The following is an 11,123-nucleotide window of genomic DNA, read 5'->3' as shown; positions in this document are numbered from 1 at the left end:
GATTGGGATATCTTATAATCAATGACATCTTACAAATACAGTGCAGTGTTTTTCTTTTTTAGTAGCTCATAAAATAGTGGTGCATCTTGTTAACCATGTTATTTGGTCTAGAAGCGTTAGCTGTTCCTGGGAGGTAGGCTGTTGGCTAGACCAGATGTGGAGACCACGGAACCTGCTACTTAGCTGTGGTCGAAGAGCTTTAAAACAGGGAGTTCCCTGCATCTGAAGGAGGCTGCGGGATAGGAAAAGCAGGGCTCAGCCTTGGGACATCTAGCACAAAGAGGCAGGCAGGCAATGTGTAGGATAGGATCAAAATCTGTCCCAGTCATGACCCATCCTGGAGCCATTTCATGTGACCCCCGAGTCGGGGAAAGGTAGCGAAAAGCCAGTGTGAATCAGTGAGGCTATGACCAAAATAATAGTACTTCCTGGTGGAGTTCTGAAATCAGTACATAGTAGTGAAACATTGGGGTGCTTTAACACGTAAAAGAGACTAGAGGTCTGTTTGGGCAGGGAGCTGGGAGTATTTCTTGCAATCCTTTGTCTAATTTGCTCACCAAATCCAGAGTATCAGAGGTCTTTCCTCCCTTGAAACTGGAAGGCCATGGTTCGGGGATCCATAAAAAAAAAAAAAGACAGTCAAGTTAAGGAAACTGTTGCCCTGAGACAAGGAGTAGAATAAAAACATAATTTTGTTTAAGAAGGTCTTCATGTTCCAATAGAGGTGTTCAAACAACTCCAGAGGGGTGTTCAGTGCCAGGATGGAGGTGTGTGTGTGCAGAGTGCTGTGGGAGCTCAGGAGTGGGCGGCTGGAGGCATAAGAGCCTCAGAGGTGATGACATTATAGCTGCATCTCAGGATGAACAGGGCAGCTAGAGAGGGCCGGGAAGCACGTTCTGGGCGGAGAGGCACCTCCAGCCTGGTGCCTCATAACTGGACATCCCCAGCGACTGTCCTGGCCTCTCCTCTGATCTCAGCCCGGGCCCTGGCCTGGCTGGGCCTCGTTCCATATGTCCGTGGGGCTGGAGTGGAGTTGTTGGTCCCTGCCACCAGGGACCCAGCTCTGGCGATAACTGCCCCTTTAGCTGACTTAATCAGAGCTCTGACACAGTTTTCACTTCCTCCTTTTCTACGCATTAACTGCAGTCTATTAATTAGTGCTGTCGGACACCACACTCCCATAAACCACCTTCACTAACCGAGCTCCCCTCCAGCTTTTCCTAACTATGCACTGCTCCTCAGTGTAGCTGCCCCTCCCTGAGAGGTGATTGCACATCTTGGCTCTGCAGACCCCCCGCCCCAGCTACCCAAGTGGCCACTATTTGGCCAGATGCTTCTTGATTAGCTCTTAACTTCTCCCTTCCCTTCTTCACTCCCTGTCTTCCTCCTGACATTGCTGGGGCCTGGCACTGGCTTGGGGAGGAAGTGTTTCCTTCTTTAGTACTAGCCGGCTGGGCTGTGACTGGGCTGCATTTGAAACTGCCGGGGAGGCTGCTGAGCCATTGGCAGAGGGAACTGCAGTCTACCGCAGAGATGGGGACAGCCCTACCAGCCACTGAGATCTGTGTCAGGTGCCTTGCTAAACACATACATCCCATGTGGTTCCAGCCCTCTTATCACATAGACCCCATTCTCCAGATGAGGAAAGTGAGGCAGGATCCTTAAGAAACTTGCTCAAGTTCACACAGCTACATAACTGCCTGAGCCTATTTTTAAATGTTTTCAACCTTTTCAACCCCTATTATATCTTCATGTAGTCTTTTTTTTTTTTTTTTTTTTTTTAATTTAAACTGTGGTGCACAGAAACCTTTAAGTCAAAGTGATTTTGTTTGGAAGGTGGAAGTCTCTGGATAATTCTCCAGCCTTCTCCTCCTCTCCCCTCAGTCCAAAGTCCGAGGAGCCTAAATGTGTTCCAGAGCTTGGCCCCTTCCTGGGCTCTCCCTTCAGCCTTGCACAGTGTGGTCCCAGTGTGTCCTCTTTACAGCCCCGAGGTAGCAGTGGGGGCGGGAAGTGGAGAGGGGCTTCCTGCCAGCCAATGGGGGAGCGACAGCCCAGGCTCTGTGCTCACATCATCTGCTCCTGCTAAGACAATCATCAACATAAAAGGCTAATTGTATTAATCACCAAGGCACCCCCTCCCTTTTGGGAGAATTATGAATTGCAATTGCAGATGGCTCCACTGATTGAAGGCAGTGCTCAGCAGGGAGAAGGGCCAGATCAGATTACACACCATTAATTAAAAACTTCCCCTGACAAACAGGAGGAAGGGCGGGCACACCAAGGGTCTGCCTGGTTGGGTCTCCGTCCTCCCCATGGTCCTGCCCCCCATCCAGACCTAGGGGCCGGGACTGTGAAGCTTCTTTGCCCCTGGCTGGAACCTCTGAATTTGGCTCCCTGAGGGCCAGCCCTTCCCTCATCCAAACAGATGGCTGGCTGTCCTATTAAAGGGCTCCAGAGAAGGAGAAACTAACCTTTGGTTACTCATTCCTGTGTCTAACTTTGGATGCTCTTCAGATTCTAACCTATTTCCTCACTTTTCATGAAGCTTGTGTCTTCTTGCTCTAGTCTGTTCTGACAGAGCACAGCTCTAAAGATCTAGTTGTGAAATTAGCCCCCAGCTCTCTCTCCAAGCAGATCCCCTTACGTTTTTGGCCTGGAAGTTCCTGAGACAGAGGTTACACAGTCTGCTCTGGAGTAGTTGGGTTGGGGGGCGGGGGGGTGGGGTGGGGCTCAAGTGTGAGTGTGCATTCTCGTCCAGCTGCCCCTCCCTTGGAGCAAAGGCATCCTCAGCTGCTCTCATCCCGGCTCATCTGAATTTGTAACTCCTGAATTCTCTTGATCAATTACTGCCTCCCCTCCTTCCCCAGTCGCCCGGCCTCAGTCATTCATTCATCAAACTTTTATTGAGCACCCAGTGTGTGCTCCACTCTGGGGACGCGGAGACAATTTGTCTAGGAGCTTCAGAGCCCACTGCAGGAGCTCCACCCCTCCTGCCCTCTTCAACCTTCTAGTTCTTGTTTCCTTCCCTCCTCTGGCTGCAGCTCAGATAAGCCCCCCTGGAGCTCTATTTTGGAGAATTCTAAGCTGGAGCTGGGGAGACCTTAGGGGGCTGTGGTACTGAGCTGGGTGACCTTTAGCAAGTCAATTACATCCTCTATACGCGCGTGTGCACACACACACACACACACACACACACACACACCCAGCTGTCCCTGCTTATGAAAGGGCACGAGAAGCCTCTGGGCTCTGAGAGATTGTGAAGATGGATGAGTGGGGCCCGGCTTGGAGAGATGTGAATAGTATTCTGCACTGACAATATTATAGAACGCTGAACACGCCCGCTGTGGCCACGAGCACTTGGGGACTCAGCTCTTGTTCTGTCACCCTGCCCTTGAAAGACTTTGGTAGCCCCTCCCATCCCCAGCGCCTTTGGAGACATCATGGAAAAGGACCTATCTTTTTTATGGATTTGGTTGCTGTATCTCAGGGTACCATGGTGATGAGCACCATAGAGATGAGAAGAACTGACTTTTATTGGCTTGTCTCTTTGTTCCGGTGTCCCCCTCACCCCCCCTCCACACACACACACAAAGCTCCCAGGTCAGCAGACCCAGGAGAGAAGGAGGCAGGGCCCCGTGTAAGTGGAACAGATGAAAGGAGAAAAACGTACTCTCTTTTCCCTCCCTCTCAATCATCCCCCCATCTCTCTTCTTTCTTCCTCCCTCCCATTACCAAAAGCAATTGTATTCAAACCCGATAATTACAGTAACAGCTACAATAATCATCATTTATTGTTTGTTTTTTAAGCATTTTAACTTCCAAAAACATTTTCCAATCTCTTGTTTTCACAGCAGGCCCTGGGGGAGGACTATGCCCATTTTATAGCTGGGGAAGCCGAGATCCAGGTAGGACCCCAAGTCATGGGGAGAGTATGTTTACAGCAGCTTGTAAATATTAGCAAACCAATTGAGACCTAGGAGTCCTTCAGAGGCACTGAAGGCAAATCTTGGTTTCTTGGGTCATTCCTGAGTTCTTACCATCCTTGGACTTAATAGCTTTTTGAGGATCTTGGTAGAACTGAGAATGAGGCTGGAGACAGCTTGTGGCCCAGGTCATGGGCTGGGGGCTGTGATAGGGACTTCCCCCCTCTCTGGATTGCTCCCATGAATGGGGATGGGGGATGGAAGGTGGGCAAACACCTGGAAAAGGCCTGTTTGGCCCAAACCTCCCTTGCCTATATGCTGCCCCTCTGCCAGCCCTAGAAAAGGCTCCTCTTTGTGTCAGCGCTTCCCAAGGATGGGGTCCTCTCCTGAGCATTTGGAGGTGTGAGGAATGAAGATCTATTGGAAGGGCTGTCTCTATCCTCAGGAAGCCCCCACACTGAGGGCAGGTCCCTAGCCCCCAAACCATACCCAAGAGCAGAGATATACCTTTGAGGAGCTCAGAGACTGTCCTGGGGCCTGATTCTTCTGGGAAGTCTGGCTCTCCCCGCCCAAGGGTGGGGTGAGAAGTTGGGGCTCCCCGAGGTCTCTACATCTCTTAGTGTCTAAGCTGAGTGGCTGTCTGGGCTCCAATACCCAAGACAAGGGGGTCTGGAGGCCCAGGATGCCCACTAGAGTCCAGATGGATGAGAGAAGGGGAAGACAGTCATGAATTCCCCTGCCTCCTTCTGCTCTGTCCCATTAAGAGATGTAGGAGGAGGAAACTGAACAGATTTGCTCCCCAGATTCTTTCTATCCAGAAATATAATGCCAGGGATAGGGAGTGGCATTCCCTGCCCACCCTGTTAGGACAAGAGGCCAAGCCTCCCCGTCTTTCCTGCCCTCATCCACCCCCAACCCCGCTTTCCTTGTAAAACCTGAAGTCTAGTTCTACGAGGCATGCTACCCACCTAAAGGGCGCCTCTCAGAAGCCGGAAGGTGGGGGCCAAGTTCTATACCACCTGACATGCATTCCCCACTTCAGTATCCCCTGAACTGCACTGGGATTCTTTCTTCTCGGGCTCTACCCCTGTCATTTTCTCCACTTCTTCAGTGCCCATGAGGATGACCAGTCGCTGGGCCATGGTTCTGGTGTCAGGGAACAGGATAAAGTTGTAGATCAGTGAAGCCAGGACAGCTCCTGTCAGGGGTCCCACCCAGAAGATCTGCAAAAGCAGAGAGAAGTAGGTGCCCCAGTCAGGAGCTATGAGGATCATAGGGTAGCTTTGGGATCCCTGCCTGCCTCCCTAGTGTTGGCTCCCTTGTCTGGGACCCCTCGAGCTGCTGCAAGTTGACAAAATTGAGAAGCAGGTGTTCTGCCTTTCAGGTCCCTGAAGGTGAGGTGACCTTGCCTTCAATAGGGCGGGCCCAGTCTCCTCACCACTCTGTTTCCCTCCTCTCCCCTCCCGTGTTCCAACCAGAAGCCCTTGCTAGTGCTGTTCCTGTCTCTGCTGGTGTGTGTGTCTATTTCTGTTTGTCTTTTTCTTTATCCAAGTTTGGAAACTGGTCCAGCTGGAGAAAGTGAATAAGGAAACAGCCAGGACTTAAGGCCTGGGCCAAGGCTGCATCTCCTGTCCTGGCCCATTTATGGACATTCCACTGGGTACTCTGGGCTATTGAAGCTGGAAAGACAGGAAATACAAGCCAGGATACTCGCTTTTGTCTTCTGAGCTTAGGGAAACCTCCTCTGGGGGTCAAGATGGCCTGTGGTAGGGGGCCTTGTCTCCCCAGGTCCCTGTGGACCCACCGCTGGTGAAAGCCACAATCCCTATCTCCCCTGCTCGGGTTCTCCCCACCTAATGGCTGCCAGTACAGGCTCTCACCCAATGGACCGTGAACTTCCCAACAACGATGGCGGGGCCGAAGGAGCGGGCCGGGTTCATGGAGCAGCCGGTGAAGTAGATCTGGAGGGGCAAGTGGAGGTTTGTGGTGTGAGGAGGCTTAAAGCAGGCCTGGGAGGGGACAGCCTCCTCTGCCCTGGCTTAGAGCCCCGGCACCCGCCTTGGGCACTGCCGTATCCTGGGCCCGGACTGTGGGAACACAGCCTCGGCCCAACGCATTAGGGGCTCAGGGAGGGACACTTCCTGGCCTTCAGGGCCTCTGCAGTCTCCCCAAGGAGGGATCAGTGTGTGCATACACCCAGTGCCCTCTTTGCCTCTTACCCCAATGAGATGGCCCAATGCCACAGAGATCCCAATCACGATAGCTGGGGAGCCCGATGCTTGACGGTTGTTGGTGGAAGCAAAAACACAGAGCACCAACTGCAGGGTCAGAACCAGCTCCACTGCCACGGCCTGGCCAGTTGAGACGTTGCTCTGGACCTGGGTGAGGAGGAGGCTACGCTGGAGGCGAAGGGGGCTCTGCCAGGGGCTGGCGACCCCATTGGACCTCACTGCCTCACTGTGAGGAGGTGATGCCTCACCACCACCAAGTCCAGGACTTAAGGAGATGAAGGATCGGGGACAGCTGTGCAGTAGAGTTCGGGTCAGCCCTGGACATTTGCTGCCTGCAGAAACGCGTGGCACCCCCTCCTAGCCCACCGGTTTGTTGAGGCCAGTAGCTGGCGACAGGCTCAGGACTGGTGGGGAAGGGAAGGCTCAGAGCAGCTGGGGTGCATGTTTTCAAGCAGCCTGGGAGGAGACCGTGGGTAGGAGTGGAAGGAGGAGACTTGGGGAAGTAGGTGGAAGGATAGATGATTAGGGGAATCTGGAGGAGTGAGGCCTCAGGGTGCTGAGGAAGGAGGAACATGGGAACACAGAGGAGCAGGGCACATGGGGCGGACCCGGAGAGAAGAAGGGCATGCCAGGTCTCCTGCATTACCCACAGCCCCCCCCCCCCCCCCTTGCTACCCTGCCTCTTAAATCCCTGGTCCTTCCCTGACTCTTACTCCTTAGTTGCAGCCTCTCTCTGTTCTACCTGTTCCTCGTACCATAACCCCACTCCTGCTCTGCCTGCACTAAGGCCACAGTCTGGTTCCCCTGGGTCCCAGGGCCCAGCCCAGAGCAGGTAAGGAGCATGTGGTCAAGTTATCACCTCCCTGTCCCCTCTCCTCAGGCCTGGTCCTCCACCCTTACCACCTGTGTGGGCATCCCTTTTCTGGCCCTGCCGGGTGACCCTCCCTGCACCTACCATGTTAATCCCAAGGGTCTCTTGGATGTCTCCTGGTATGACCGCATAAAGCACTGAGGCCCCCACAATGGCCCCCGTCAGCTGAGCAGCCACATAGGCCACGGCACGGGGCAGGGAGATTTGGGAGCTCACGAGGAAGGCCAGCGTCACAGCAGGGTTGATGTGGGCCCCGCTGGCCTTCCAGGTGACCTGCACAGCCACGGCCGTGACCAGGTTGAAGGTGATGGCGGTCTGTAGCATGGTGGGACGCGCCGAGGGCCAGGGCAGACTGGAGCCCACACCGAAGAACACGTACAGCCCCGTGGCCAGGAACTCAGCAAACAGCTCCTTGCTGATAGCTCTCCAGAGCTGGCCCAGCAGCATCCTGGCCAAGCCTCACCCGCCTGGCCACACGGTGTCCTGGTCCTGCTGCTTCGGCTGCCGCCTCTACTCCTGGGGCCTCTTGCCTCTGATCTTCGCTGTCTCCTGGGGTCTCTTGCCTCTGGCCTGCTCTGGCTGTCTCACTGTGTTGAGGCTCCTCTGGCCCCCAACCAGGTCAGACTGTGCAGGGAGCAGGTGCACAGGATTATGTGTGTCTGGGTGGGTGGGAGGTGCAGGGCTCATATAAGGAGTGGTGCTCACACGCTTGCCCCACCCTGAGCTCACCTGACGGCTGGGGGAGGGGGGCCGCCTCCAGGTGCTGAGCTGGAACCTCCAGGGTTCCAAGCTGGACGGGCCTCACTCTGCTGCAGGCACAGGCCTGGCCCAAGGGTGGCAGGTACAGGAGTCATGGTGGGCATGGGATTCCAGGGTGCTCACATCCCGATGTCAGCTCAGAGGCAGCAAGCTCGCCAGGTCTCCAAGTCCAAGGCCTGCTTCAGAGGCTCCTGTTGTCCCGGTCCCCTCTGCCTGCAGGCTCTGCCTCCAGATGGGCTCACACTATTCTATGCCCCATAAACCCAGATGTGAAATGAAGCTCTTTCCCCCTTTCCCACCCAAACCCCTACTTGTAGAAAGCAGATGTGAATAGAGTCAACTTTACTAAGGACATGGGCCTGTGTGGGTGCAGAGGGGACAGAGGGAGGAGGGGTTTATTCCATAGCTAATGAGACGACACGCATGGCAGTGGAGACTTTCCCCTGCCAGCTGGGAATTTCCACTGGTCCTTCACTGCATTGTCCGTGCCCCTTTCTGTCTCCCTTGCCCACCCCCTCCCTTTCAGCCCCTTTCCCCTCCACTATCTGCTCTCCTCCTTCTCAGGGGCCTGAACAATTCTGCTCAAGCCTCTCACAGGGCAGCCGAACCCTTTTTGTGGCAATGCTGGCCCTGAGGTCACCCATGCCCTAGGCTCTTCCCTTTTAACCCCAGCAGCATGTCGAGGTATTTTCTCAAACAAAGGTGCTCCTTCTCTCCCTAAGAAGAATCGGTGTGGCTGTTAAGATAACAGTTTTCATCTTTTAACCACATGGGTGCGCCCTGACCTTGCCCCTGGCCAAATCTCCCTGCTCAGTTGATATCCCCCGGTTGTCCTTAGGCTCCTCAAATGCAGCCTGTCTCAGAAGGAGACCCTCATCTCTCTCTGTGCCCACCCCACCCCCCCCAAATGCACTATTCCTGTTTTCTCCAGCTCTGTTGGGGGCACCTGGGAAGCATCCTTGACCCTCCTCTCCCTCCTGCCCCCAACCAATAGTGGCATCAAATCCTGCTGATTTCGAATCCTAAATATTTCTCGACTGTGCCCTCTTTTTGCCACCCCTGCTGCCCTGCGGCCTTTAACCATTCTCTCTGTCTGCTCCCTCACTCAGCTCCAATCAATTATCCACACTGCAGCCTGAGTGATCTTTCTAAAATGCAAATCTGATCCTGCTGTTCCTCTGCTGAAATCCCTTCAAAGCGTCCCTCATGCCTGGCCTACAAGGTCCTCTGGGATCCTGCTCCTCCTGCCTCACCTCTCCCCGCTCCCAGCTTTGTCCTTTACCCGGTGGCCTCACCAAAGGGCCAGTCGTTCTGGAACACTCCGTTGCTGGTCTTTCCTTTGGCGGATGCCCTGTCTTCTTCTCAGAGAGCCCTTCCTACGTCCTTTGCTTGGGTAACTCCTAACTCATCCCTAAGGCTCAACTTCAGTGTCACCTCCTTTCCTGGGTGAGGGAGGACCCCTCTGCCTACTCCCACCACACCTGGGCATTTTCATACACTCCAGTCACCACAGAATGCTGTCATGGTGTTAATGTGCCTCCTTAATGAGGCAGTGAGTCCCTCAGGGAGCAGGAGCCAAATTTCGCTCATCCCCACATACAGTGCTGCGCACAGGGATTAGCCATAGTTGGTGCTCAGTAAATATTTGTTGAGTGAACAAATGGACGAATAAAAGCTTCCTGACCTCCTGGAGGCAGGTGACTTTCATATCTACTTCATCTCAGCCAGCTTATTCTTATGGCTTCATACCTGTCTCACCTGGGATCGAACCCTCTGAAATCTTCCAGGGGAACATCCAGCTCTAATGATAGGTTCTGTCCACCCACCCTCTCCCATCTCAGTCCCTGTAAAATGCCTCTCTCATTCCCTCTCTGTGCTTCCAGCCTTCCTGGCCCACCCCCCCCCCCCCCCCGCCAGATCCCCAGGTGGTCAGCGCCCCACCGTCCTGGCTCCCTGTTCTCTTTGCCTCACCTCCTGCATCTCTCCCATTTCATTCTCCTCCACAGCTCTTTGTCTTGATCTGCACTGCTGAGCACTGCTGGAGAAACTTGCCCATCCGTGCAGACTGCTGCCATGACAAGTCCATGGTCTCTGGCCTCAGCAGGGGCCGCCGATCTGCTCAGCAATCCTTATGCCATCCTCAGTCTGCTCGCTCTCTCCCCGTTCTTCTAAGGCTTACTTCCAACCTTGCCCAAGCTCTCCAAGTGCCCCCATTCCAGCTTTCTTCCAGAGGATCAGCTTGCCTCCTGTCCCACCTGGAAAGAGACACTCGTAGGCAAGACTTCTTCCCATCCTTCCTGCCAGCCACAAACTCACCTGCCACTGCCCCGTGCCCTCACCAGCTTCCCTCGGGCCCTGAAGAAGAGGCAGCCCTTCTCTTGCATCCAGTCGGGGGGCCCCTCCTTGTGCTCCTGGCTCCCTTTGAGTGACAGACACCCTTTCAGGGCTGGTTCCAGTCTCCTCTGGGGTTTTCACTTCTCCATCTCCTGGATGCTTCTTGATAACAGGCCTAGAAAATCCTGTAGTAGAGAGACCATTGGCTTCTTATGCCTTTCCTCTTTGTCTCCCTTTCAAGACTTTGCTCAGGTCTAGTTCCACCCTGAAGCCTGCCCTGATATTCCCTCCAGCCAGTGGCTACTTCTGGCTTCGACCTCCTTAGTGCCTCCCCTGTTCCAGTGCAAACTCCCATGCTTGCCTGGTATAAAAGAGGCTTTCAATAAATGCTCGAGAAATGAAGGAATGTGGCCACAGGGGTAGTGTAGGTGACATTCCTCCCTAGCTCGGTAGGTTCTCTGCCTAGGGGCTGTCCTAGGGAAACTCAAGGGCATCTCTCTCTCTCCCTTCCTGCAGACAGGGCCTCAAAGGGCTTCCCGACACCTTACCTAGCTTCGCTTTCTGCACCTGTCCACCAAGCAGCACTAATGCCTGTCTGTTAAGAGCCTTCGATAAGATAATACAAGCAAAAGCAATTGCACACTGCCGTGTATACCTCACCCCTGACCAATATGTAACTTCTGTGAGCTCAGTTTCCCCGTTTTTAAATGGAGACAATTCCCACTTCCCCACGTGTCATAGGGGTAAATGTGCTGACACCAGAAGAGTGTCTCTGAGCCAGAAAATTTTGGCTGTTAGGATTGCCGCTCCCCTCACCTCTCCAGTGAGAGGCGTGTGAGGACTGAGCTGGGCTGGGAGGGGTCCTGGCTGCTGTGGCAGTTCCAGGGCTAGTGGCTCCTGCTCTGGGCCCTGGAGGCTGAGAGAATCAAGTACAAGAGCAGCTCTTGTCTCCAGCTGGCCTAGAGCTGAGCCTCCTGTGGCCCTGTCTGGCCCAGAACAAGGTCC

General features: G+C 54.2%; 1 protein-coding gene across 1 annotated transcript; it reads right to left on the bottom strand.

The window, feature by feature from the left end:
• Positions 1-4,933: 4,933 nt before the first annotated feature.
• AQP6 (aquaporin 6) lies at positions 4,934-7,490 on the bottom strand. The gene is made up of 4 exons (XM_047867972.1): positions 7,110-7,490; positions 6,143-6,301; positions 5,804-5,884; positions 4,934-5,146 (listed from the first exon to the last, which is right to left on the bottom strand). Exons 1-4 carry the CDS (start codon positions 7,470-7,472, stop codon positions 4,934-4,936), a joined length of 816 nt encoding a protein of 271 aa, XP_047723928.1. The 5' UTR covers positions 7,473-7,490.
• Between the last annotated feature and the right edge of the window lie 3,633 nt (positions 7,491-11,123).

This window comes from Prionailurus viverrinus, chromosome B4, assembly GCF_022837055.1.
Source record: "Prionailurus viverrinus isolate Anna chromosome B4, UM_Priviv_1.0, whole genome shotgun sequence".
Lineage (NCBI taxonomy): Eukaryota > Metazoa > Chordata > Mammalia > Carnivora > Felidae > Prionailurus > Prionailurus viverrinus.
The sequence above is the reverse complement of the archived record's forward strand: the minus strand, read 5'-3'. Positions and strand labels throughout refer to the sequence as shown.